At 45.1% G+C, this 26,739-nt stretch overlaps 1 protein-coding gene across 1 annotated transcript in view; it reads right to left on the bottom strand.

Annotated features, from left to right (window-relative positions):
- The window catches only part of CRYL1 (crystallin lambda 1), a 150,953-nt gene that overhangs the window by 36,544 nt on the left and 87,670 nt on the right, over nucleotides 1-26,739 (bottom strand). The window contains exon 4 of the mRNA XM_056561715.1: nucleotides 119-280. Coding sequence (XP_056417690.1) covers nucleotides 119-280 — 162 coding nt within the window. The remainder of the gene's footprint in view (nucleotides 1-118; nucleotides 281-26,739) is intronic.

Raw genomic sequence — 26,739 nt, forward strand, 5'->3', positions numbered from 1 at the left:
GCTCGGATCATGAACCTCTCCGGCTCCCAGACAGACTATTAAACTAAATTATACCATTTAAATATATGTAAAATCACAAGGATTATCTGACAAACTAGGCAGAATGTTTGGGACTTACGGGATGCGCTACTATGCAGTTCTTGACATGTCGGAGACCATTAAACATCTTTGTTGGTGAGAGGCAAGATGTTGAGCTGCTTATTATGGTGGAATCGTTGATGTGACGATCTATGTCAGAAAATATCTTCAGCTTTAATTCCAGATTCTCTGGGATACATTCCTAAAAACAATAAAAAAATAATCACCAGAAGCGCAATTATTTTTATTAGTTCAACCATCAAGCCCCGGCATGAATATTTTTCTCAGTCTTATAGTTTCACAGTATGATCCAGAAATACAGTAGAAAAGACAGACTTGGAGATGCGCCCTACGACAAAATGGTGTGACAGCAACATTAAGAGTTTTTCAATATGCAAGTTGTTACGCCGAGCGCTCCGGGTCCCCGCTCCTCCCCGGAGCGCTCGCTTCACTCTCCCCGCGGCAGCGCCCCGGTCACGTCCTCTGACCCGGGGCGCTGCGATTCCGCTGCCAGCCGGGATGCGATTCGCGATGCGGGTAGCGCCCGCTCGCGATGCGCACCCCGGCTCCCCTACCTGACTCGCTCTCCGTCTGTTCTGTCCCGGCGCGCGCGGCCCCGCTCCCTAGGGCGCGCGCGCGCCGGGTCTCTGCGATTTAAAGGGCCACTGCGCCGCTGATTGGCGCAGTGGTCCCAATTAGTGTGTTCACCTGTGCACTTCCCTATATCACCTCACTTCCCCTGCACTCCCTTGCCGGATCTTGTTGCCTTAGTGCCAGTGAAAGCGTTCCTTGTGTGTTCCTTGCCTGTGTTTCCAGACCTTCTGCCGTTGCCCCTGACTACGATCCTTGCTGCCTGCCCCGACCTTCTGCTACGTCCGACCTTGCTTTTGCCTACTCCCTTGTACCGCGCCTATCTTCAGCAGCCAGAGAGGTGAGCCGTTGCTAGTGGATACGACCTGGTCACTACCGCCGCAGCAAGACCATCCCGCTTTGCGGCGGGCTCTGGTGAAAACCAGTAGTGGCTTAGAACCGGTCCACTAGCACGGTCCACGCCAATCCCTCTCTGGCACAGAGGATCCACTACCTGCCAGCCGGCATCGTGACAGTAGATCCGGCCATGGATCCCGCTGAAGTTCCTCTGCCAGTTGTCGCTGACCTCACCACGGTGGTCGCCCAGCAGTCACAACAGATAGCGCAACAAGGCCAACAGCTGTCTCAACTGACCGTTATGCTACAACAGTTACTACCACAGCTTCAGCAGTCATCTCCTCCGCCAGCTCCTGCACCTCCTCCGCAGCGAGTGGCCGCTCCTGGGATACGCTTATCCTTGCCGGATAAATTTGATGGGGACTCTAAGTTTTGCCGTGGCTTTCTTTCCCAATGTTCCCTGCATCTGGAGATGATGTCGGACCTGTTTCCCACTGAAAGGTCTAAGGTGGCTTTCGTAGTCAGCCTTCTGTCCGGAAAAGCCCTGTCATGGGCCACACCGCTCTGGGACCGCAATGACCCCGTCACTGCCTCTGTACACTCCTTCTTCTCGGAAATCCGAAGTGTCTTTGAGGAACCTGCCCGAGCCTCTTCTGCTGAGACTGCCCTGTTGAACCTGGTCCAGGGTAATTCTTCCGTTGGCGAGTATGCCGTACAATTCCGTACTCTTGCTTCAGAATTGTCCTGGAATAATGAGGCCCTCTGCGCGACCTTCAAAAAAGGCCTATCCAGCAACATTAAAGATGTTCTGGCCGCACGAGAAATTCCTGCTAATCTACATGAACTTATTCACCTAGCCACTCGCATTGACATGCGTTTTTCCGAAAGGCGTCAGGAACTCCGCCAAGATATGGACTCTGTTCGCACGAGGCGTTTCTTCTCCTCGGCTCCTCTCTCCTCTGGTCCCCTGCAATCTGTTCCTGTGCCTCCCGCCGTGGAGGCTATGCAGGTCGACCGGTCTCGCCTGACACCTCAAGAGAGGACACGACGCCGTATGGAGAACCTCTGCCTGTACTGTGCTAGTACCGAACACTTCCTAAGAGATTGTCCTATCCGTCCTCCCCGCCTGGAAAGACGTACGCTGACTCCGCACAAAGGTGAGACAGTCCTTGATGTCTACTCTGCTTCTCCACGTCTTACTGTGCCTGTGCGGATGTCTGCCTCTGCCTTCTCCTTCTCTACAGTGGCCTTCTTGGACTCAGGATCTGCAGGAAATTTTATTTTGGCCTCTCTCGTCAACAGGTTCAACATCCCGGTGACCAGTCTCGCCAGACCCCTCTACATCAATTGTGTAAATAATGAAAGATTGGACTGTACCATACGTTTCCGCACGGAGCCCCTTCTTATGAGCATCGGATCTCATCATGAGAGGATTGAACTTTTGGTCCTCCCCAATTGCACCTCGGAAATTCTCCTTGGACTTCCCTGGCTTCAACTTCATTCCCCTACCCTGGATTGGTCCACTGGGGAGATCAAGAGTTGGGGGTCCTCTTGTTCCAAGAACTGTCTAAAACCGGTTCCCAGTAACCCTTGCCGTAACTCTGTGGTTCCTCCAGTAACCGGTCTCCCTAAGGCCTATATGGACTTCGCGGATGTTTTCTGCAAAAAACAAGCTGAGACTCTACCTCCTCACAGGCCTTATGATTGCCCTATCGACCTCCTCCCGGGCACTACTCAACCCCGGGGCAGAATTTATCCTCTCTCTGCCCCAGAGACTCTTGCCATGTCCGAATACGTCCAGGAGAATCTAAAAAAGGGCTTTATCCGTAAATCCTCCTCTCCTGCCGGAGCCGGATTTTTCTTTGTGTCCAAAAAAGATGGCTCCCTACGTCCTTGCATTGACTACCGCGGTCTTAATAAAATCACGGTTAAGAACCGCTACCCCTTACCCCTCATCTCTGAACTCTTTGATCGCCTCCAAGGTGCCCACATCTTCACTAAATTGGACTTAAGAGGCGCCTATAACCTCATCCGCATCAGAGAGGGGGACGAGTGGAAAACGGCATTTAACACCAGAGATGGACACTTTGAGTATCTGGTCATGCCCTTTGGACTGTGCAACGCCCCTGCCGTCTTCCAAGACTTTGTCAATGAAATTTTTCGTGATCTGTTATACTCCTGTGTTGTTGTATATCTGGACGATATCCTAATTTTTTCTGCCAATCTAGAAGAACACCGCCAGCATGTCCGTATGGTTCTTCAGAGACTTCGTGACAACCAACTCTATGCCAAAATTGAGAAATGTCTGTTTGAATGCCAATCTCTTCCTTTTCTAGGATATTTGGTCTCTGGCCAGGGACTACAGATGGATCCAGACAAACTCTCTGCCGTCTTAGATTGGCCACGCCCCTCCGGACTCCGTGCTATCCAACGCTTTTTGGGGTTCGCCAATTATTACAGGCAATTTATTCCACATTTTTCTACCATTGTGGCTCCTATCGTGGCTTTAACCAAAAAAAATGCTGATCCCAAGTCCTGGCCTCCTCAAGCAGAAGACGCCTTTAAACGACTCAAGTCTGCCTTTTCTTCGGCTCCCGTCCTCTCCAGACCTGACCCTTCCAAACCCTTCCTATTGGAGGTTGATGCCTCCTCAGTGGGAGCTGGAGCTGTTCTTCTACAAAAAAATTCTTCCGGGCATGCTGTCACTTGTGGTTTTTTCTCTAGGACCTTCTCTCCAGCGGAGAGGAACTACTCCATCGGGGATCGAGAGCTTCTAGCCATTAAATTAGCACTTGAGGAATGGAGGCATCTGCTGGAGGGATCAAGTTCTCCTGTTATTATCTACACCGACCACAAGAACCTCTCCTACCTCCAGTCTGCCCAACGGCTGAATCCTCGCCAGGCCCGGTGGTCTCTGTTCTTTGCCCGATTTAATTTTGAGATTCACTTTCGTCCTGCCGATAAGAACATTAGGGCCGATGCTCTCTCTCGTTCCTCGGATGCCTCAGAAGTTGAACTCTCTCCGCAACACATCATTCCACCTGACTGCCTGATCTCCACTTCTCCTGCCTCCATCAGGCAGACTCCTCCAGGAAAGACCTTTGTTTCTCCTCGCCAACGCCTCGGAATCCTCAAATGGGGTCACTCCTCCCATCTCGCAGGTCATGCGGGTATCAAGAAATCTGTGCAACTCATCTCCCGCTTCTATTGGTGGCCGACTCTGGAGACGGATGTTGTGGACTTTGTGCGAGCCTGCACTATCTGTGCCCGGGATAAGACTCCTCGCCAGAAGCCCGCTGGTTTTCTTCATCCTCTGCCTGTCCCCGAACAGCCTTGGTCTCTGATTGGTATGGATTTTATTACTGATTTACCCCCTTCCCGTGGCAACACTGTTATTTGGGTGGTCGTTGATCGATTCTCCAAAATGGCACATTTCATCCCTCTTCCTGGTCTTCCTTCTGCGCCTCAGTTGGCTAAACAATTTTTTGTACACATTTTTCGTCTTCACGGGTTGCCTACGCAGATTGTCTCGGATAGAGGCGTCCAATTCGTGTCTAAATTCTGGAGGGCTCTCTGTAAACAACTCAAGATTAAATAAAATTTTTCTTCTGCATATCATCCCCAGTCCAATGGACAAGTAGAAAGGATTAACCAGATCTTGGGTGATTATTTGCGACATTTTGTTTCCTCCCGCCAGGATGACTGGGCAGATCTCCTCCCATGGGCCGAATTCTCGTATAACTTCAGGGTCTCTGAGTCTTCCTCCAAATCCCCATTTTTCGTGGTGTACAGCCGTCACCCTCTTCCCCCCCTCCCTACTCCCTTGCCCTCTGGTCTGCCCGCTGTGGATGAAATTTCTCGTGACCTTTCCATCATATGGAGAGAGACCCAAAATTCTCTCTTACAGGCTTCATCACGCATGAAGAAGTTCGCGGATAAGAAAAGAAGAGCTCCCCCCGTTTTTTCCCCTGGAGACAAGGTATGGCTCTCCGCTAAATATGTCCGCTTCCGTGTCCCTAGCTACAAGTTGGGACCACGCTATCTTGGTCCTTTCAAAATTTTGTGTCAAATTAATCCTGTCTCTTATAAACTTCTTCTTCCTCCCTCTCTTCGTATCCCTAATGCCTTTCACGTCTCTCTTCTCAAACCACTCATCCTCAACCGTTTTTCTCCCAAATCTGTTCCTCCCACTCCTGTTTCTGGCTCCTCGGACATCTTCTCGGTCAAAGAAATTTTAGCTGCCAAAAAGGTCAGAGGGAAAAATTTTTTTTTAGTGGACTGGGAGGGTTGTGGTCCTGAAGAGAGATCCTGGGAACCTGAGGACAACATCCTAGACAAAAGTCTGCTCCTCAGGTTCTCAGGCTCTAAGAAGAGGGGGAGACCCAAGGGGGGGGGTACTGTTACGCCGAGCGCTCCGGGTCCCCGCTCCTCCCCGGAGCGCTCGCTTCACTCTCCCCGCGGCAGCGCCCCGGTCACGTCCTCTGACCCGGGGCGCTGCGATTCCGCTGCCAGCCGGGATGCGATTCGCGATGCGGGTAGCGCCCGCTCGCGATGCGCACCCCGGCTCCCCTACCTGACTCGCTCTCCGTCTGTTCTGTCCCGGCGCGCGCGGCCCCGCTCCCTAGGGCGCGCGCGCGCCGGGTCTCTGCGATTTAAAGGGCCACTGCGCCGCTGATTGGCGCAGTGGTCCCAATTAGTGTGTTCACCTGTGCACTTCCCTATATCACCTCACTTCCCCTGCACTCCCTTGCCGGATCTTGTTGCCTTAGTGCCAGTGAAAGCGTTCCTTGTGTGTTCCTTGCCTGTGTTTCCAGACCTTCTGCCGTTGCCCCTGACTACGATCCTTGCTGCCTGCCCCGACCTTCTGCTACGTCCGACCTTGCTTTTGCCTACTCCCTTGTACCGCGCCTATCTTCAGCAGCCAGAGAGGTGAGCCGTTGCTAGTGGATACGACCTGGTCACTACCGCCGCAGCAAGACCATCCCGCTTTGCGGCGGGCTCTGGTGAAAACCAGTAGTGGCTTAGAACCGGTCCACTAGCACGGTCCACGCCAATCCCTCTCTGGCACAGAGGATCCACTACCTGCCAGCCGGCATCGTGACACAAGTGCAGGGTAAATCTTCCGATATGCTTCGTATTCTTCCCCCTACACACTTATTTTTGGCAGTAGTCATCCAAGTAAGTGAATATTGGAAACAGGATTTGGCCCAGGTTAAAATATAAATTATTAATAAAGTAAACATGAAGCTAGGATGGGAAAAATCATAACATAACGCTTCATTAAAAAGATTCACCCTGGCTAAACACCCTGGCCTTGTCGTATGCTTGATCGGAGATGCCTCAGAACTGATGTTTCACCAGGTGCAACTCTTGAGTTGGATAATGGGTTCGCGGATGGTCTTTATTGTACAATTGTAAAATGTTTCTTTCCACTTTACTAATTCTTTTGATATTTGTGTTGTATTGCAAAATGTTAATACAGAAAATACTTTACTTAAAATCAAAAAAAATCTAGGATTTAATACTGGAAAGAATAAAATGGCTGATCCTCTCCGCCTCTAAGAATATTGGTTGATATTGGCTTTATTGGCGCTTGAAAAGATTTTGCATCCTGCCGTTTGTGTGCATAGATCAAATACTGGCTTGTCCTATATCTTTCTATTAGAGAATCTCTTCTAGTTTCCATGTGTGGCGTCTTGAATTTCTTTCCCACATTACCATGGGTTATATTCAGAAGTTGGGCTTTTTAGTCCAAACTTTGAAAATCCCCAATCTAACAGCATCTAAGAAAATTAGCTTTCTAGGGGGAGATTTATCAAAACCTGTTCAGAGGAAGAGTCGATCAGTTGCATGGCGACCAGATTGCTTCTTTCATTTTCGAAAAGGCCTGTGAATAATGAAAGAAGTGATCTGATTGGTTGCTATAGGCATCTCAACAACTTTTCCTCTGGACAGGTTTTGATAAATCTCCTCCTTAGAGTACATTATTTTCTAATCGATAGCCAGTGCCCACCAATGGCTTCTGGACTTGGCCTTCTGATCCCCACCAATCTTTGTCTGCCATGCCTTTTGTCCTAAAGTTCTGAACTGTATTGTGTGTAATGGGAAGCCAGTAGAGGTAATGACATTTAAGAGACAATATGAGAGGTGTGAGGATACATTGGAGGAATGACAGTCTGTTTATCAATGGGCTGTTCTACAGCGGAAATACTGTATTAATCTACTTGTGATATGAAAAAGAATTTAGTTTTACTCGTTTATAGTTGAATTTGTCTGTTTTTGTGGCAATTTGGCAACATTAAATGGGTATTCCAGGGAAAAACTTATATATATATATATATATATATATATATATATATATATATCTCAACTGGCTCCAGAAAGTTAAACAGATATGTAAATTACTTCTATGAAAAAAACCTTACTCCTTCCAATAATTATCAGCTGCTGAAGTTGAGTTGTTCTTTTCTGTCTGACAACAGTGCTCTCTGCTGACATCTCTGCTTGTCTCGGGAACTGCACAGAGTAGAAGAGGTTTGCTATGGGGATTTGCTTCTAAACTGGGCAGTTCCCGAGACAGGTGTCATCAGAGAGCCCTTAGACAGAAAAGAACACCTCAACTTCAGCAGATCATAAGTACTGAAAGAATTAAGATTTTGTAATAGAAATTATTTGCAAATCTGTTTAACTCTCTGGAGCTAGTTGATATATATATATATATATATATATATATATATATATATATATATATATATATAAAAAAGTGTTTTCCTGGATAACCCCTTTAAGCTGTTCATAAAGTGTTGCGCTGCTAATATACATCTGTTATGAGCTGTGATCTATTAAGGAAGCATGGCAACAAATGTTTAATTCCCCTGCAGCGCCACCTCAGGAGAAATTACACAGTGCTCACTGAAAATCAGTAGGTTGTCCATGTAATGGACATGTAACGTAATTGGACGTGTTCTGCCATCTAGAGTGATACACACCAAGTACATGAAGTGTTGTTTATATAAGGAAATTGCTTTAAATTCAGTTACATAAAGACATAATGTGAATTGGTTCTCTACTCTTCTTCTCAATTAACAGCTATTGAGTTTGCATTTCAGTAATAGCAAAGTGCGTACTAAGCAAGCGTAAATATACTTTTAAGTAAGAGTTTTCCAAAGTTTGAGTTTTCTAAGCAAAGCCATAAAAGGAGACCAAAGAATAGACCCATTGTGTCAGGGAATGGTGAAAGGTAATGCCGCTCTGCTCGGATCACATGAAAACCAGAGGTAAGAAAACTCAAGGTTGCAAGAAACCCAACCAGCTCTGATTATCCGGTCAGCATGAATGGGCTGTTTGCTGAAAGGCTGATTTATACCGTATAATTGTCGTGTGCTTTTGGATCACTCCAATAAAGTTTTTGTCAGACACAAAATCATCAACCCCGATCAGGGGCACCATGTCCTTATAGACAATGTGGACCTTGCACTTAACAGAGAACATCACGACCTGCTGCTTAACTTCAGAAAGTGTAGACAACGCTGCGGCTGTTCGGTTTTCTGGGAAAGTTTATTACACAAAAGGAAATTTAATACATTACAAGACTTTCTATGAGAGATGATAATAGGAAAAATAATAAAACAAAGTCATCAGCTTTGGCTCTCTACTCACAGGCATATTATATATTTGAAAAGGATTTGACCCCCAATAAGATAATTACCGTATTTACTATTTGTAACACATAATACATAAACATGGGCACCACATCAAACATGAAATGGGGGTGCAACATATACATTGAAAAATGTTGTATTATACCAGAAAAAGGAACTTGCATAAAAAATTGCCCACCAGAAAAATGTACCGTATTTTTCGCCGTATAAGACGCACTTTTTCTTCCCCAAAACTGGGGGGGAAAAGTCGGTGTATCTTATACGGCGAATACACCTCTATCGCGGCGGTCCCTGTGGCCATCAACGGCCGGGACCCGCAGCTAATACGATCGTGGTGATGCCCTGCATTAACCCTTCAGACGCGGCGATCAAAGCTGACCGCCGCGTCTGAAGGGAAAGTGACACTAACCTGGCTGTTCAGTCGGGCTGTTCTGGACCGCCGCGATTTCACCGCGGCGGTCCCGAACAGCCCGACTGAATAGCCGGGTTAGTGCTTACAGGACACAGGGAGGGACCTTACCTGCCTCCTCTGTGTCTCCTCCGTTCAGGGATCCCCTGTATGGCCGGCGCTCTCCTTCCTCGTCATCACGTTGTCGCGTACGTGCGTCGGCGTGCGTAACGACGTGATGGCGGCGACGGAGAGCGAGGATACCCGGCCGGCAGCAGAGACGTTCCGGAGCGACGGGGACACGGCGACAGCGATGGAGCGACATCCAGGGCAGCGGTGACGGGTCCGGAGCGGCGGGGACATGTGAGTATTACCTCCTATGCAGTGGTCTTCAATCTGCGGACCTCCAGATGTTGCAAAACTACAACTCCCAGTTTTGCAACATCTGGAGGTCCGCAGGTTGAAGACCACTATTGGGTTCAAAATCTTAAATTTTTTCGATTTTGCACCTAAAAATAGGGTGCGTTTTATACGCCGGTGCATCCTATAGGGCGAAAAATACGGTAATAAATATCACTTTTGATATTAACTTGACATAATATTAAGTGAAAAAATACTAGACAATTAAAACTACTAATCGTTTCAGAAATTTGCAGGAGGAAAATCATAAAATAAATAAAACACGAATACCAAAAACACACGCAACGCACAAATAATTTAAAGGAAACGTCTAGGGCTGCAACAATTAATCGATGTAATCGATTAAAATCGATAACGGGATTCGTCGTCGACGAATCCCGTTATCGAATAATCGCCCGATTCGTTGTCTGCCGTCAGTGGCGGCAGTGAATGAATGAATAAAACCGACAGGTCTCCGCCGCTGGCCTGCTCCTAGTGCAATCAGCACACCGCCGGTGTGAGGTGAGATTTCCAAACACGCTAGAAGTAAGGCAGCAGTGGGGATATGTCGGGCGGCGGCAGCAGGGCCCCCCTTAGCCTGAAGCCCCCACCCTTGTAGACAGCTCACCTGCAGCTGTCCTGTCGGGTGCTGCCACTCCGCTGCCCTGTTCTCCCGTCCGCATCACGTTGTGCTATGGAGGACCGTGTGACACACACGTCACTCCACCTCCTCCCCTGCACCCGGCGTAACGTTACGGAGGAAGCAGAGTGACGTGTGTGTCACATGGTCCTCCACAGCACAAAGTGATGCGGACGGGAGAACTGTGCAGCAGAGCGGCAGCCCCCGACAGAGGACAGCTGCAGGTGAGCTGTCTACAGGGGGACTAAAGGGGGACCCTGCTGTCTACAAGGGTGGGGGCTGCGGGCTAAAGGGGGGCCCTGCTGTCTAAAGGAGGGCCCTGCAGTCTAAAAGGCGGGGCCCTGCAGTTTAAAGGGGGGGCCCTGCAGTCTAAAAGGCGGGGCCCTGCAGTCTAAAGGCGGGGCCCTGCAGTCTAAAAGGCGGGGCCCTGCAGTCTAAAGGGGGGGCCCTGCAGTCTAAAGGGGGGGCCCTGCAGTCTAAAGGGGGGGCCCTGCAGTCTAAAGGGGGGGCCCTGCAGTCTAAAGGGGGGGCCCTGCAGTCTAAAGGGGGGGGGCTGCTGTCTAAAGGGGGGGGCCTGCTGTCTAAAGGGGGGGGGCCTGCTGTCTAAAAACAATGGTCTGCAGTCTGCACATACACATGTGTATAGTAGTGCTATATAAAAAAAGTTAAGAAAAAAAATTTTAAATTTACTGCTCCCCCAATAAAAATTAGCTCCCCCTTTTCCTATTGCTATACAAAAAAGTAAAATATTTTTTTCTTTTACATATTTGATACTACCGCATGGCTAACTGTCTGAACTATTAATATATTAGTAAATCATTAACATCTTTTTTTTTTTAATAGTTCAGACAGTTACCCAATGCGGCAGTATCAAATTTACATTGGTTTCTGTACAGGATCATTAATAATGATAGCAACCGGCGTAAACGTAAAAAATTTTTTTTTATTAAATTGCTGCTGTTTGGTCACATCGCATGCTAGAAACTTTTAATATGGCCATTGTACAAGCAGAATCAGCTGAACCCCTTTTTTTTATTTTGAAATTTTTTCTGATTAATCGATAAAATAATCGACAACTAATCGATTATTAAAATAATCGTTAGCTGCAGCCCTAGAAACGTCATCACTTTCATGCTGCCTTAACCATCAGTCATCGAAGCAGTGTCCAGTGGCTTCTTCCCACCCCACCGACCATGAGGGATAGATCTCTCCCTATACCCAAACAGGAAGAGATCTATCAAGGCTGGACGGGCAGGGAGAAGATGCTGGGTACCAAGCCATTGGCTTATGATTTAGGCAGCATGAAAATGATGAAGTGTTCCCTAAGGTGCCGTAAAACGTAACTTTTACTATAGATCAGGGTAAAAAAAATAAATAATACAAAAAGTGACAAAGGATCAATCACCAATGATTATTTAAAAACTGGCAATGCATCCCATTACACAAATAAGGATACCGCATCACAAGATACCCTGTGGTTTATGATGATTAATGATCAGAGAACAATCATTACATAACATAGTTATAGCAAAAACTGCATAGAGGTCACCGAACGCGTTTCTGTTACGGTTTGAATAACTAGGCAGACGGAACGTCATTAGGAGTATTGTAAAGCACATAGGGTATGACAAGAATATAGCAAATTGAGATCAAGAACACAAACCATCAAAAACCACCAGCAGCCACAAGATGACCACCCAGTCACCATTAATGAAAAGGATTTGACCCCCAATAAGATAAGACCATATACTGGGAAAGGATAAGTACTATAATACTCCTCCTGTATAGTTCTTATGGATCCCCCGCAGGTCAGGGTCACTAAATATAATACAACTGGGGGAGAGCCACTATCCCAACGACTGCTCAGCTTGTCAGTAAAAAGGAAAGCCTTGCGTTAATCCTACAGTGGCAGGAGACCTGTTAGTGTCGGGGCCAATTTCTATGGGGTTTTTGCTGTAACTATGTTATGTAATGATTGTTCTTTGATCAAGAATCATGATATACCACACGGTATCTTGTAATGCAGTATCCTTATTTGTGTAACGGGATGCATTGCCAGTTTTTAAATAATCATTGGTGAAACTACGGATACTGAAAGCCTGTGCTAGCATTTCTCCTGCGGTGTTGCTATCAGTGTGTGAAGAGTGGGAGAAGAGGGTTGCATTGACAATCCAACACAATGGGCAACACATTGAACACATTTTATAAGTGGTCAGAAACTTGTGAATAACTCATGAAAGAATAACGTTACGTTAAAACCAAGCACATCATTGTTTTTCTTGTGCAATTCCCAATAAGTTTGATGTGTCACATGACCCTCTTCCTATTGAAAAAACTAAAGTTGGATTCCAAATGGCCAACTTTAAAATGGCCACCATGGTCACCTCCCATCTTGAAAAGTTTCCCCCCTCACATATACTAATGTGCCACAAACAGGAAGTTAATATCACCAACCATTCCCATTTTATTAAAGTGTATCCATATTAATGGCCCACCCTGTATATATTATCTGTTCTGTTTTTTGTATTCCCATTATGTTTTTGACCTGTCCCCGACTATGTACTGTATTGTTTGTTTATGTTGACCTTGACTCCATTGCACTTTAGCATAGGAAAGGACCGGCTCCATGTTGTCGATCTGCCGTTTAGGGCAGATGGGCAAGTAGGCAGGAAGAGATGTCTTAGGGATAGCTTAGGGCTGCACGCTCTCCCCGCCCCCCGTTCATTACAAAAAGCATATGAACACCAGAAGTAGGATTTCTAGTTTTGCAGAAATGTTTAAAATCAACTATGCATAAACCTTGTGTTCATTTTCACAACATCCTTTGCATACAGTATATGTACCATTTAGTAATTCTTATGTGTATATGTATAAGATCTAATAGATGAAAGTAGGCAGAACCCAGTGTGTGTGCCAATGTAAATGTACATCTGCTTAAAGAAAAATCTTGAACCAGTTGAACAACTACATTTGAAAACATAATGTACCGAGGTGATAATATATCTGCCAAGTTCATCAGTCATTTGATACAGTGTGGTTAATGGAGGTGTAGCCTGGTATGTTCAGTTTTTCCATTGGGAATGTTGTCAGGTATAGCAACAGTACAGATTAAACACAATGATCATGAAGGGGTTGTCAATAAAAGCAGTCAGGATTAAGCAAACCACAGGCTTGCTTTATCCCGCTTTCCAATGACAACCCCTGACTCCATAATCATTGTGTTTGATCTACTGTACTGTTAATACCAGAACTGCAGGGTCCAAGCAATAAATCCAGAAAAGATAGAAGGCAAACAAAAGTCAACAGGATAAATAGCTAAACCGGTCAGGTTTTCCATTATAAAGGCTGCCAGGTCTTCCATTAAATTCTGGTTGGAAGAAGAAAGCAGAGGACTATGGCATTACTGGAGAGAGAAGAGGAATCTGTTTAGAACATGTACTGTATTGTACTAATCCTAAATTGTATTAAAAACTTTTTGTTATCCATGTATTCACAGAGCATATTATTAGCATAGTCTAATAGATTATTTAGGAATCATCCAATGTGGCAAAATTTTGGTTTGGTTAAACTTTGGGTCCTAGTATTGGCAATGAACGTCAACCCATAGAAGGGCCTACGAAACTCTCGTGGACCAGTCTGAATGAACAAGACAAGCTCTTTCATTTGGGGTACAAGCATGAAGACAAACTCTTTCACAAAGGAGTCACTATAGTGGTCAGCTAATCTTGCCTGGAGAAGAAATGTAAAAAACTGTGACAATTAAGATGAAGGGCTATGTAATGAATGGGCAGCTCAACCTTCTGACACATATGGGGATCCCAAGCCAAAACTAGAGAAGAGTGAATTGATCAAGAACAAATCAGATTCATTCTGAAATTTACATTGTATGCCTCTGAACCTCTACATTGTCCAGTGAATGTTTACTAAGCAGGGAGGAATACAATGCATGCCTATCTGCTCAGTAATTACAGGGGCAGGCCAAGGAGTCCCCGCTTCTTTACATAGTTTCTGTATCACTCCAAACTGATAGTATACAGTGATGGTTATAGCATTCTTTCTGTGGCACCATACTTCAAGTACATTTGTCCAGCAGAGGAATGAAGCAGTACCTTGTAACAGCGGCACTAATGGAGAATATTTACGTGGTCAGGCACTCTACAGCCAGCCCAGCACATGTCTATGCATAGACACTTACACTCTGTAAATATGCTGGCCTGGGTGCTTTGAGCAACTGTAGAAGTGTATAGGAGCAGGGATTCCTGTCTTTTTACAGAAGTCCCTGCTCCTGTGTCAATCCAAAATCATTGTCAAATCCAAACCGAATTTGTTGACTAATTCAAGACAAAACTCCAAAACAGATTTTGGGAGCTTCTCTCATCTGTAGACAACCCCTTTATGGGTAGTGCTGCATCTGAGATATTTAGAGCAATGATATCATTGCTATCTCGCCATGATATATATGAAGATAAAACATAAAGCTAATCTAGTTCAACCAATAGTCATGCATTGCTCATCTAAACAAACCTCCTGTGTTGGCAGAAAAGGTAGACACAATTTGGTCAATAGTTTCCCCTGTGTCCCATTAGGTGTGTGTTGTGTCCATTAGGTAGGTGATATGAACACTTCCTTGTATCTCTGTATTTTTATGCACTTTACTTCTGGGGCTTCATGGCATTAGAATGCAGTGAGATCACATTTATTGGATTTTTATAGAATCTGGTCGAATAACGTCAGAAAATAAGCAATATCCTAATGTTATCTAATGCAATCACAAAATGCAATATATAAAACGGTAGGTTTTAGTAAAGGCGAAACTCAGTATCATTATATTAGATACCTGTGTATCTGAGATTACACAGGGCTTATCATGGCTGCCAGAAAGATTACACAGGGCACGAGAAGACTGGTTTTTCACAAGGGACTGATCAACACCAGAGTCTAATATTTGATCAAGATAAAAGACAAAAGTTCAAATATTTAAAACAAGATATAAGGTGTCACATGTATTGTCCACAGCAATCCACATAACATGAGTAGAGATGTTTACTTATGAGGTGAAGGCTCCTCAACCACTTTCATTGCATATACCATAGGTGCATGTCATATAGTATCCAAATATGTGACTAGGAGTGTAAGCAGATCGCCTGGTTCACTAACTAGGTCTGTCTGGTCATACTGATGACATGCAACGTGCAGGGAACACAGGACAAATCTAGAAGATTTTTTATTTTATTTTTTACGTGAAGATGTAGCGCATTACACCAAAATGACCAATATTTTGGCCCAATGTACACCAAAGCTGAGGAAAATGTAGATTGAGATTGATTAATTTGCTCCAAGAAGATGTCCAACAAGTAGGATACAATAAAACAGCAATATTTGATTGTATCATTTCATGGAAACAAAGTATACAATAAAAAAGGAATACTTTCTTGTATCTTTTCATGGAAACAGCAAACTGGGATACAAATGTCAACAAGTTTCGGATCTGCTTGGACCCTTGGTCATTCCTCCTAAGGGTCCAAGTGGATTCAAAATATGTCGGACTTTGTATCCCAGTTTGCTGTTTCCATGGGAAGATACAATAAAGTATTCTTGTTTCCTAAGAGCTGGAAATCTTTCTGGATCTTACTAAACTCATCTGGAAATACTGCTAACCAGTCCGTGCACAGGTGCATGAGGTGGAGGTGGGAGCTGTTAATCTGGATTGATTGTTTAAAGGGGTACTCCACTGCCCCAGGGTCCGCACCCTTTAGTTTCTCACACTGGGTGTGGGCTGCAGGGATCGCAACGTCACAGCCACTCCCCCTCTGGCAAGCACATGGAGGGCAGGTGCGGCCCCCCAAATAAATGCCACCCCACACCATTACTGATCCACCGCCAAACCGGTCATGCCGGAGGATGTTGCAGGCAGCAAAACGTTCTCCACGGCATCTCCAGACTCTGTCATGTCTGTCACATGTGCTCAGTGTGAACCTGCTTTCATTTGTGAAGAGCACAGGGCATACAGTGGCAAATTTGCCAGTCTTGGTGTTCTCTGGAAAATGCCAAATGTCCTGCACAACCCCCCACCTGTGGACAACGGGCCCTCATACCACCCTCATGGAGTCGGTTTCTGACCGTTTGAGTGGACACATGCACATTTGTTGCCTGCCGTGGTCATTGTGCAGGGCTCTGGCAGTGCTCCTCCTTGCACAAAGGCGGAGGTAGCAGTCCTGCTGCTGGGTTGCTGCCCTCCTACAGCCTCCTCCACTTCTGATGTAATGGCCTGTCTCCTGGTAGCGCCTCCATGCTCTGGACACTACGCTGACAGACACAGCAAACCTTCTTGCCACAGCTCGCATTGATTTGCCATCCTGGATGAGCTGCACTACCTGAGCCACTTGTGTGGGTTGTAGACTCCGTTTCATGCTACCACTAGAGTGAAAGTACTGCCAGCATTCAAAAGTGACCAAAACATCAGCCAGGAAGCATAGGAACTGAGAAGTGGTCTGTGGTCACCACCTGAAGAACCACTCCTTTATTGGGGGTGTTTTGCTAATTGTCTATACTTTCCACCTGTTGTCTGTTCCATTTGCACAACAGCATGTGAAATTGATTGTCAATGTTGATTGTCGGTGTTGCTTCCTGAGTGGACAGTGTGATTTCACAGAAGTGTCATTGACTTGGAGTTACATTGTGTTGTTTAAAGGGGTACTCCCGTGGACATGCTGGATCCATTATCAATTTAAAACACCTCCTGTGAAAAAGGGGAGGGGTGCACGACTAAAGAGGGTGCCATTCACCCTGAGTTGTACAAAAAAGCAAAAACAGCAGCCTGCACCTGTGCATTAGGTAGTTGTGCTGGCCATTTTTCTTTTTGCAGATTTGTAAATTACTTCTATTAAAAAATCTTAATCCTTCCAGTACTTTTTAGGGGCTATATATTAGAGGAAATGCTTATCTTTTTAGATTGCTCTGATATAATGACCCCAGTGTTCTCTGCTGACCTCTGCTGTCCATTTTTGGAACTGTCCAGAGCAGGAGAAAATCCCCATAGCAAACATATGCTGCTCTGGACAGTTCCTAAAATGGACAGCAGAGGTCAGCAGAGAGCATTGTGGTCAGAGTGTATAGTCACAGCAAAGAATATAATGGAGGTCCAGTAATAGAAGGAAGGCTTCCAATTTTATTCACACCATAAAGTGTACACGTGCAACGTTTCGGCAAGACTGCCTTTGTCTTGCCGAAATGTTGCACGTGTACACTTTATGGTGTGAATAAAACTGGAAGCCTTCCTTCTATTACCGGACCTCCATGATGTTCTTTGCTGTTACTATACACTCTATGGAAGTTTTTCCAGCGATTGCATGCTGGTAGGTCACCTGCATGATCTGGAGGTTGTCTATGCTGACTCTCTTGCCTTGGACTTTTGCACTATGAAGACACACACACACAAATATTATATTATATATATATATATATATATATATATATATATACACATATACACACACACACACACGCACACACACAATAAAAGAATAGAAGCTTGCACTCACCGCTCCTGTAGACTTTTTCATACGGTCAGTCCATTCCGGCGGGGAGACTTCATTGATGCAGGGTGCTCAGAGGCCTCCCCACATCAATGAAGTCTCCCCGCCGGAATGGACTGACCGTATGAAAAAGTCTACAGGAGCGGTGAGTGCAAGCATATATATATATATATATATATATATATATATATATATATATATATATATATATATATATATTTTATAGTGGCAATAACTTCACAATGTCCTCATTAGCAATACTTGTTGTCCAACATAGAACAAATAGAATCATGTTGGGTTTTTAGCTACTATCAAATGACACGATCTTATCTTGCACAATTATTTTCTGTCTAAAAGACAATGAAGGCAGGAACCCCATGCCAGTTCGTCATGCTCTGATTTCTGAGGAACAAAGATATTTAAGGAATATGCTGTATCACATGTTTTTAAACTGACTTGACAGGAATTTTGTGTGAATTGTGTTATAATCAAGTAAAACACCAGTTTTTTAACTTGGCAAAACACGTCCATTCACTTATTGAACCATTTTTGCAAACGGAGTCAGCCCACTGATGATTTCTGCAGAAACACCCAAAGATGAGCTGATATTAGAAGGATCCATACTAGGATATATGGAAAGAGTTAGTTTTTTTAAGCCCTTGCCTATTGATTACACCCAACCCCCCCCACCCACCCACTCCTGTCTGGAAAAGAGTAGAAAGCATATGCAAAGCAGCTCTCTTACGCCACCTTAAAGTCACTGTTTCACTCCAAACAGAAGTCTTAGAAACTGACTAGGAATGTATGCCAACCCAGAAATCTCTCCAGAAGGAAAGAATACCCAGGAAATGACTAACACGTGAATAATTGGTTGAGCACAATTTACTTAAATGGGCACTGTCAGATACAAAAACTTTTTATATGTTGTACATCTTGGCAAAACCTTAACCTTTCTAATATACCTCATAAGAAAATGATTTCCTTTTTATAGAAATCATGGCTTTGTCCAAGCTAAAGCACAGGTATAGACAGAGTCCAGTAAGTGAGGGTGGGCTAGCATTTATTTGTGCTGTCTTTTGTCTGATAGGACAGGAGAGAGCACAGAGGAGTGCTACCAGACAGGAGAGAGCACAGAGGAGTGCTACCAGACAGGAGAGAGCACAGAGGAGTACTATCAGACAGGAGAGAGCACAGAGGAGTACTATCAGACAGGAGAGAGCACAGAGGAGTACTATCAGACAGGAGAGAGCACAGAGGAGTACTATCAGACAGGAGAGAGCACAGAGGAGTACTATCAGACAGGAGAGAGCACAGAGGAGTACTATCAGACAGGAGAGAGCACAGAGGAGTACTATCAGACAGGAGAGAGCACAGAGGAGTACTATCAGACAGGAGAGAGCACAGAGGAGTACTATCAGACAGGAGAGAGCACAGAGGAGTACTATCAGACAGGAGAGACTACAAAAAACAATCCAGAGGCTCCAGGGTCAAATTTTATAAACACAACTGAGGGAGAAACCCTCAGACTAATTCCCCAAACTAGGATACCCTCCACTAATTGTTATATAAACTTTATTGAGCTCCGTGGAGCATAAAACCCAAAGTGTGCAAACTGATTAAAAACACAGAGTGCTTCCGATCCAGTGTTGCTGCACTTCTAGTTAGTTATCAGGATGCACATCACTCTTTGTGTTGACATATGACACACTGCGTTATGACTGTATCGCCGCAGCGGTCACTAGGTGGAGGGATGTGCATTCAGTGGTAGGTAGTGCTCTAAGTGTTATCGGTATTGCACTCTGCTGTTAAAATCACATTATTAGCCTGTCCAACATTTCACCGATGGACTCTGCTTTATCAAGAACTCATAGGCTTTATCAAGGACTCTGCTTTATCAAGGACTCATAGGCTTTAGCCTATGAGTCCTTGATAAAGCCGAGTCCATCGGTGAAACGTTGGACAGGCTAATAATGTGATTTTAACAGCAGAGTGCAATACCGATAACACTTACAGTACTACCTACCACTAAATCACATCCCTCCACCTAGTGACCGCTGCGGCGATACAGTCATAACGCAGCGTGTTATATGTCAACACAAAGAGTGATGTGCATTCTGATACCTAACTAGAAGTGCAGCAACACTGGATCGGAAGCACTCTGTGTTTTTAATCAGTTTGCACACTTTGGGTTTTGTGGTCCACGGAGCTCAATAAAGTTTATATAACAATTAGTGGGGGTATCCTAGTTTGCAGAATTAGTCAGAGGGTTTCTTCCTCAGTTGTGTTTATATCAGACAGGAGAGAGCACAGAGGAGTGCTATCAGACAGGAGAGAGCACAGAGGAGTGCTATCAGACAGCAGAGAGCACAGAGGAGTGCTATCAGACAGGAGAGAGCACAGAGGAGTGCTATCAGACAGCAGAGAGCACAGAGGAGTGCTATCAGACAGGAGAGAGCACAGAGGAGTACTATCAGACAGGAGAGAACACAGAGGAGTGCTATCAGACAGGAGAGATTACAGAGGAGTGCAATCAGACAGGAGAGAGCACAGAAGAGTACTATCAGACAGGAGAGATCACAGAAGAGTACTTTTAGACAGGAGAGAGCACAGAGGAGAGCTATCAGACAGGAGAGAGCACAGAGGAGTACTATCAGACAGGAGAGAGCACAGAGGAGTACTTTCAGACAGGAGAGAGCACAGAGGAGTACTATCAGACAGGAGAGAGCACAAAGGAGTACTATACCATCCTCACTTACTGGACTTTGTCCATGCCTGGGCTTCAGCTTGGACAAAGCTATGATTTTATAAGCCATGATTTTATAATCCATGATTTCTATAAAAAGTAAATACAATTTTCTTATGAAGTATACTAGAAAGGTTCATGTTTTGTCAAGATGTAAAACATAAAAAGTTTTTGAATCTGACAGTGCCCATTTAAATATTGTAAGTGGAGGAAGACCTGCGAATATAGTTAGCAGCAACATCTTTCTACACAGTAAAAATACAGTTTGTAGGGAAAATATTTTCCTCTCATTTTCAAAAAAAATGGCAAATGAAAACTAAGACTTAGGCTGCATTCACATCACGTTTGCAGCCTATACTACGGTTTTAGGTCCGGTCACAAAACCTTATACGGGGCTAAAATGAGCCGACCTGAGTCACTGGTTGACTCCGGTCTGATCATTTAAGTGAATGGGTTTTGATGTTGTTCCAGCTGGGGTACGGGAGCGCCCGGTTTTCCCATACCGCAGACGGATCTGCCAGTGATGTGAATGCAGCCTTACTCCATGCCAAAAGCCATAGCTTATCCATAATAACCTATAATTTATATTATAGTTGCCGATCTATCCTCTTGTGTAAACAGGTAACTGATTGCTGTAAACATGTCAGACAGGTGTATGAATGCTCAGAGGAGAGACAAAAGATCTTTAAGTGTTGGTGCAGTACACTCATGTCTTTTGAACACTATAAATTTGCTATAAGGTAGTATTTTCTGAAATATTACCTGTACCACGAGCCACACCAGAAAGGCAGCAGGAGATAAGGGAGGTAAACAAGTGGCTCAGAAGCTGGTGTAGGAAGGAGGGGTTTGAGTTCATGGAGAACTGGGCCGACTTCGCTGTCGGATACCGGCTCTACCGTAGGGATGGGCTGTACCTCAATGGGGAGGGTGCAGCTGTGCTTGGGGAGAAGATGGCTAGAAGGGTGGAGGAGTGTTTAAACTAGGGACTGGGGGGGAGGGAACCTACAATGTAGAATGGGAAGATAGTGTTGATAGATAGGGGGGACTTAATAATGTACCTGGGGGTGGAGCGGAGGGAGGGGTTAGAATAGTTAATAGGGATAGGAGTCATAGGAAAAAAAAAAACATACACCATTGAATTGCATGTCGACTAATGCTAGAAGTCTGACCAATAAAACTGACGAACTAGAGTTGAAAATGTCTGAGGAGGATTATGACATAGTGGGTATAACAGAGACTTGGTTGGACGATCGCTGTGATTGGGCAGTCAACACACAGGGTTATAGTCTATTCAGGAAGGATCGGACAAAACAGAAAGGGGGAGGAGTTTGTCTTTAAGTAAAGTCCAGTCTGAAGGCGGAAGGATATTTGGGACGGAAATGATAATGTGGAGTAATTGTGGGTAGAAATATATGGAGATAAGAATAAAAAAATTCTGATAGGGGTTTACTATAAGCCACCAAACATAATGGAAGAGGCAGAAGATCAATTACCGTATATACTCGAGTATAAGCCGAGTTTTTCAGCACGATTTTTCGTGCTGAAAACACCCCCCCTCAGCTTATACTCGAGTGAACTCTCCGCCCTCAGTGGTCTTCAACCTGCGGACCTCCAGAGGTTTCAAAACTACAACTACCAGCAAGCCCGGGCAGCCATCGGCTGTCCGGGCTTGCTGGGAGTTGTAGTTTTGAAACCTCTGGAGGTCCGCAGGTTGAAGACCACTGCAGCCTTCGACATCATCCAGCCCCCTCTCACCCCCTTTAGTTCTGTACTCACCTCCGCTCGGCGGGACGTTAGGAAGCGCTGGTTCGGTGCTGCAGGACTGTCCGGTGGGGAGGTTGTCCGGTGGGATAGTGGTTCTGGGCTGCCATCTTCACCGGGGAGGCCTCTTCTCCGCGCTTCGGGCCCGGCCCCGGAATAGTCCCGTTGCCTTGACGACGACGCAGAGGTACGTTCATTACCAACGTCCCTCTGCGTCATCGTCAAGGCAACGCCTCTATTTCAGGCCCGAAGCGCGGAGAAGAGGCCCCCCGGTGAAGATGGCAGCCCGGAACCACTATCCCACCGGACGACCTCCCCACCGGACAGTCCTGCAGCACCGGACCAGCGCCGAGCGGAGGTAAGTACAGAACTAAAGGGGGTGAGAGGGGGCTGGATGATGTCGAAGGCCGCAGTGGTCTTCAACCTGCGGACCTCCAGAGGTTTCAAAACTACAACTCCCAGCAAGCCCAGACAGCCGATGGCTGTCCGGGCTTGCTGGGAGTTGTAGTTTTGAAACATCTGGAGGTCCGCAGATTGAAGACCACTGTATCAGACATTGACAAGCGGTGATGATGATGACGACATGTGGTGATGATGACAAGGGGATGATGAAGGGGGGGTGTGGGATTATGACAAGGGGATGATGAAGGGGGGGTGTGTGGGATGATGACAGGCGGTGATGATGACGGGGGGATGATGACAGGGTGATGATGATGAGGGTGTTAATGACGGGGGTCTGGATGATGACAGGGGGGGGATGATGTATTTCCCACCCTAGGCTTATATTCGAGTCAACAACTTTTCCTGGGATTTTGGGGCCTTGGCTTATATTCGGGTCGGCTTATACTCGAGTATATATGGTACTGAGGCAAATAAACAAGGCAGCAAATCAAAATGATGTGATAATAATGGGGGACTTTAACTATCCTGATATAAACTGGGAGATTGAGTCCTGTGAATCTCAAGACTATAGCTAAAGACAATTATTTGTCCCAAATGGTGCAGGGCCCGACCAGAGGGGGTGCTCTACTAGACTTAATATTAAACAACGTATCTGATAGAGTAATTAATGTGCAAGTAGAAGGACATCTAGGAAATAGTGATCATAATATAATACATTATAAATTGTTCTTCAATAAGGGAATCTCGCGAGGGGCCACAAAAACAATGAACTTTAGGAAGGCAAAATTTGTTCAACTCAGAGAAGCCCTTACTATAAAATGGAATAATGTCCTAAAAAACATGAATACTGACACTAAATGGGAGACTTTAAAAAACATAAATTCTCACTGTAAGATGTCAGAAATAAAAGAAAACCAATATGGATGAATAAAAATGTTAAGGGGGCAATAAATGACAAAAATAAAGCATTTAAACTACTTAAACAGGACGGCAGTGAAGAAGCATTAAAAAGCTATAGCGAATAATGTAAAATATGTAAAAAAAAAAAAAAAAAAACGATAAAAGACGCAGAAATAGAGACAGACTCATTGCAAAAGAGAGTAAAGCTAACCCCAAAATGTTCTATATAAATAGCAAATAGGTCAAAAATGAAAGTGTAGGCCCTTTAAAAAAATGACGAGGAAGAAATTATAAACGGGGATCAGGAAAAAGCAAATATATTAAACAAATTCTTCTCCACTGTATTCACTGAGGAAAATGAAATGCCAGGTGAAATACAGTGAGATAAGGTAAAGTCCCCAGTACAGGTCACCTGTCTAACCCAGGAAGAAGTACAGTGCCGCCTACAAAAAATCAAAATAGACAAATCACCAGGTCCAGATGGCATTCACCCCTGTGTTCTAAAGGAATTAAGTAATGTAATAGACAGACCCCTATTTTAATATTCAGGGACTCTATAGTGAGAGGGACTGTTCCCCAGGTCTGGCGCATGGCAAATGTGGTGCCAATATTTAAAAAGGGGTCAAAAGTTGACCCTGGGAATTATAGACCTGTTAGTTTAACCTCTGTTGTATGTAAATTGTTTGAGGGTTTTCTAAGGGATGCTATTTTGGAGTATCTTGATAAAAATAAATGTATGACCCCATATCAGCATGGCTTTATGAGGGATCGGTCCTGATAGTAAACAGAGGGTGGTTATTAATGGTAATTATTCTGATTGGGTGACTGTTGCTAGTGGGGTACCACAGGGGTCCATCTTGGGTCCCGTCTTATTTAATATATTCATTAATGACCTTGAAGAGGGGTTGAATAGTAAAGTAGCAATCTTTGCAGATGATACTAAACTCTGTAAAGCGGTAAACACAATAGAGGATAGTGCACTGTTACAAATGGATCTGGATAGGTTGTAGGTTTTGGCTGGGAAATGGCAGATGAGGTTCAACCCTGATATTTATTAAGATTAAGGTAATGCATATGGGGAAGAAAAATCCGGGCTGAGATTACGTGTTAAATGGGAGAACACTTGGGACGACTGACGTGGAAAAAAAATTGGGAGTCTTAGTTAACAGTAAATTTAGCAGTAGTGACCAGTGTCGGGCAGCTGCTGCCAAGGCAAAAAAACATCATGGGGTGCATCAATAGGGTCATAGATGCCCACGACAAGGAAATAATTCTACCACTATACAAATCACTAGTCAGACCACACATAGAATACTGTGTACAGTACTGGGCACCAGTGTACAAGAAAGATATAGTGGAGCTGAAGAGGGTTGAAAGACGAGCAACCAGGGTAATACAGGGAATGGGAGGACTATAGTACCCAGAAAGATTATCAGAATTGGGGTTATTTAGTTTAGAAAAAAGAAGGCTTAGAGGCGACCTAATAACTATGTATAAATATATCAGGGGGCTGTACAGAGATCTCTCCCATCATCTATTTATACCCAGGACTGTATCTATAACAAGAGGGCATCCTCTATTTTTAGAGGAAAGAAGGTTTCTATACTGGCACAGACGGGGGTTCTTTACTGTAAGAGCAGTGAGACTTCGGAATTCTCTGCCTGAGGAGGTGGTCATGGGGAACTCTGTAAAATAGTGTAAAAAGGGTCTGGATGCATTTTGGGAGAATAAAAACATCTCTTGGTATGTATACTAGAATTATAGGGACAGAACGTTGATCCAGGGATTTATTCTGATGCCATATTTGGAGTCGGGAAGGAATTTTACCTCTTGTATGAGGGTTTTTTGCATTCCTCTGGATCAACTTAATAGGGACTCATTAGGGTTATAGGTTGAACTTGATGGACTCTGGTCTTTTTTCAACCTTATGAACTATGTTACTTTGTTATATTGTCAATTGGTTCTTGTTTTTAAAACTCTTTTCATGTAAACAAACCCTTAGGTCTGATCCTTTCATCCAGAAGAGAGAAGATTATGAGACACATTGAAGCAGATTTAGGCACTGCTTTATTTCAGTAGATAGCCCCAGATCAGTAGTCATCCATCTGGTTGGAATGTTTTTTCTTTATTTTAACTTTGAATATAATGTGTTATGTTGCTACTGTACGGTCACCGGCGAAGAGTAATAAAAATTCCTTTGTGTCTGGTTGATGAAAACTGACCATACAAGTTCATCCTGTTGTTGAGTTTGACCAAAAGATTAGATTGATCTCTTATTTGATTACATAAGTTTGAGCTAAAACTAGAATAGTTTGTGCTTGAGTCAAAAAATACATCTTAAAAAAAATATATATAAAAATTATGTTAAGATTTTTTGTTAATTACATTCAAATGTAGCGTATTGGTAAAAATCCATAACAAAATACAGCAGAAAAATCTAAATGTCAACTCAGGTAAGATGTCTGATTGCAGAGGTACCGCCGCTGGGGACTCCCGTGATCTCCCTGCTACACTCGGCGTTTGTTTAGAACGTCGGGTGCAGCGCCGGAGGCTTGTGACATCACAGCCATGCCCCCTGTTACGCCGAGCGCTCCGGGTCCCTGCTCCTCCCCGGAGCGCTCGCAGTGTTCCTCTCTCTGCAGCGCCCCGGTCAGACCCGCTGACCGGGAGCGTTGCACTGACATTGCCGGCGGGGGATGCGATTCGCATAGCGGGACGCGCCCGCTCGCGAGTCGCATCCCAAGTCACTCACCTGTCCCGGCCCCCGGCCCCCGGCTGTATGTCCTGGCGCGCGCGGCTCTGCTCCTTAGGGCGTGCGTTCCAGCTCTCTAAGATTTAAAGGGCCAGTGCACCAATGATTGGTGCCTGGCCCAATTAGCCTAATTAGCTTCCACCTGCTCCCTGGCTATATTACCTCACTTCCGCTGCACTTCCTTGCCGGATCTTGTTGCCTTGTGCCAGTGAAAGAGTTTAGTGTTGTCCAAAGCCTGTGTTCCAGATCTCCTGCTATCCTCATTGACTACGAACCTTGCCGCCTGCCCCGACCTTCTGCTACGTCTGACGTTGCCTCTGCCTAGTCCTTCTGTCCCACGCCTTCTCAGCAGTCAGCGAGGTTGAGCCGTTGCCGGTGGATACGAGCTGGTTGCTACCGCCGCAGCAAGACCATCCCGCTTTGCGGCGGGCTCCGGTGAATACCAGTAGCATCTTAGAACCGGTCCACCGACACGGTCCACGCCAATCGCTCGCTGACACAGAGGATCCACATCCAGCTAGCCGAATCGTGACAGTAGATCCGGCAATGGATC

Source organism: Hyla sarda, chromosome 2 (assembly GCF_029499605.1).
Source record: "Hyla sarda isolate aHylSar1 chromosome 2, aHylSar1.hap1, whole genome shotgun sequence".
In the NCBI taxonomy this organism is placed as follows: domain Eukaryota; kingdom Metazoa; phylum Chordata; class Amphibia; order Anura; family Hylidae; genus Hyla; species Hyla sarda.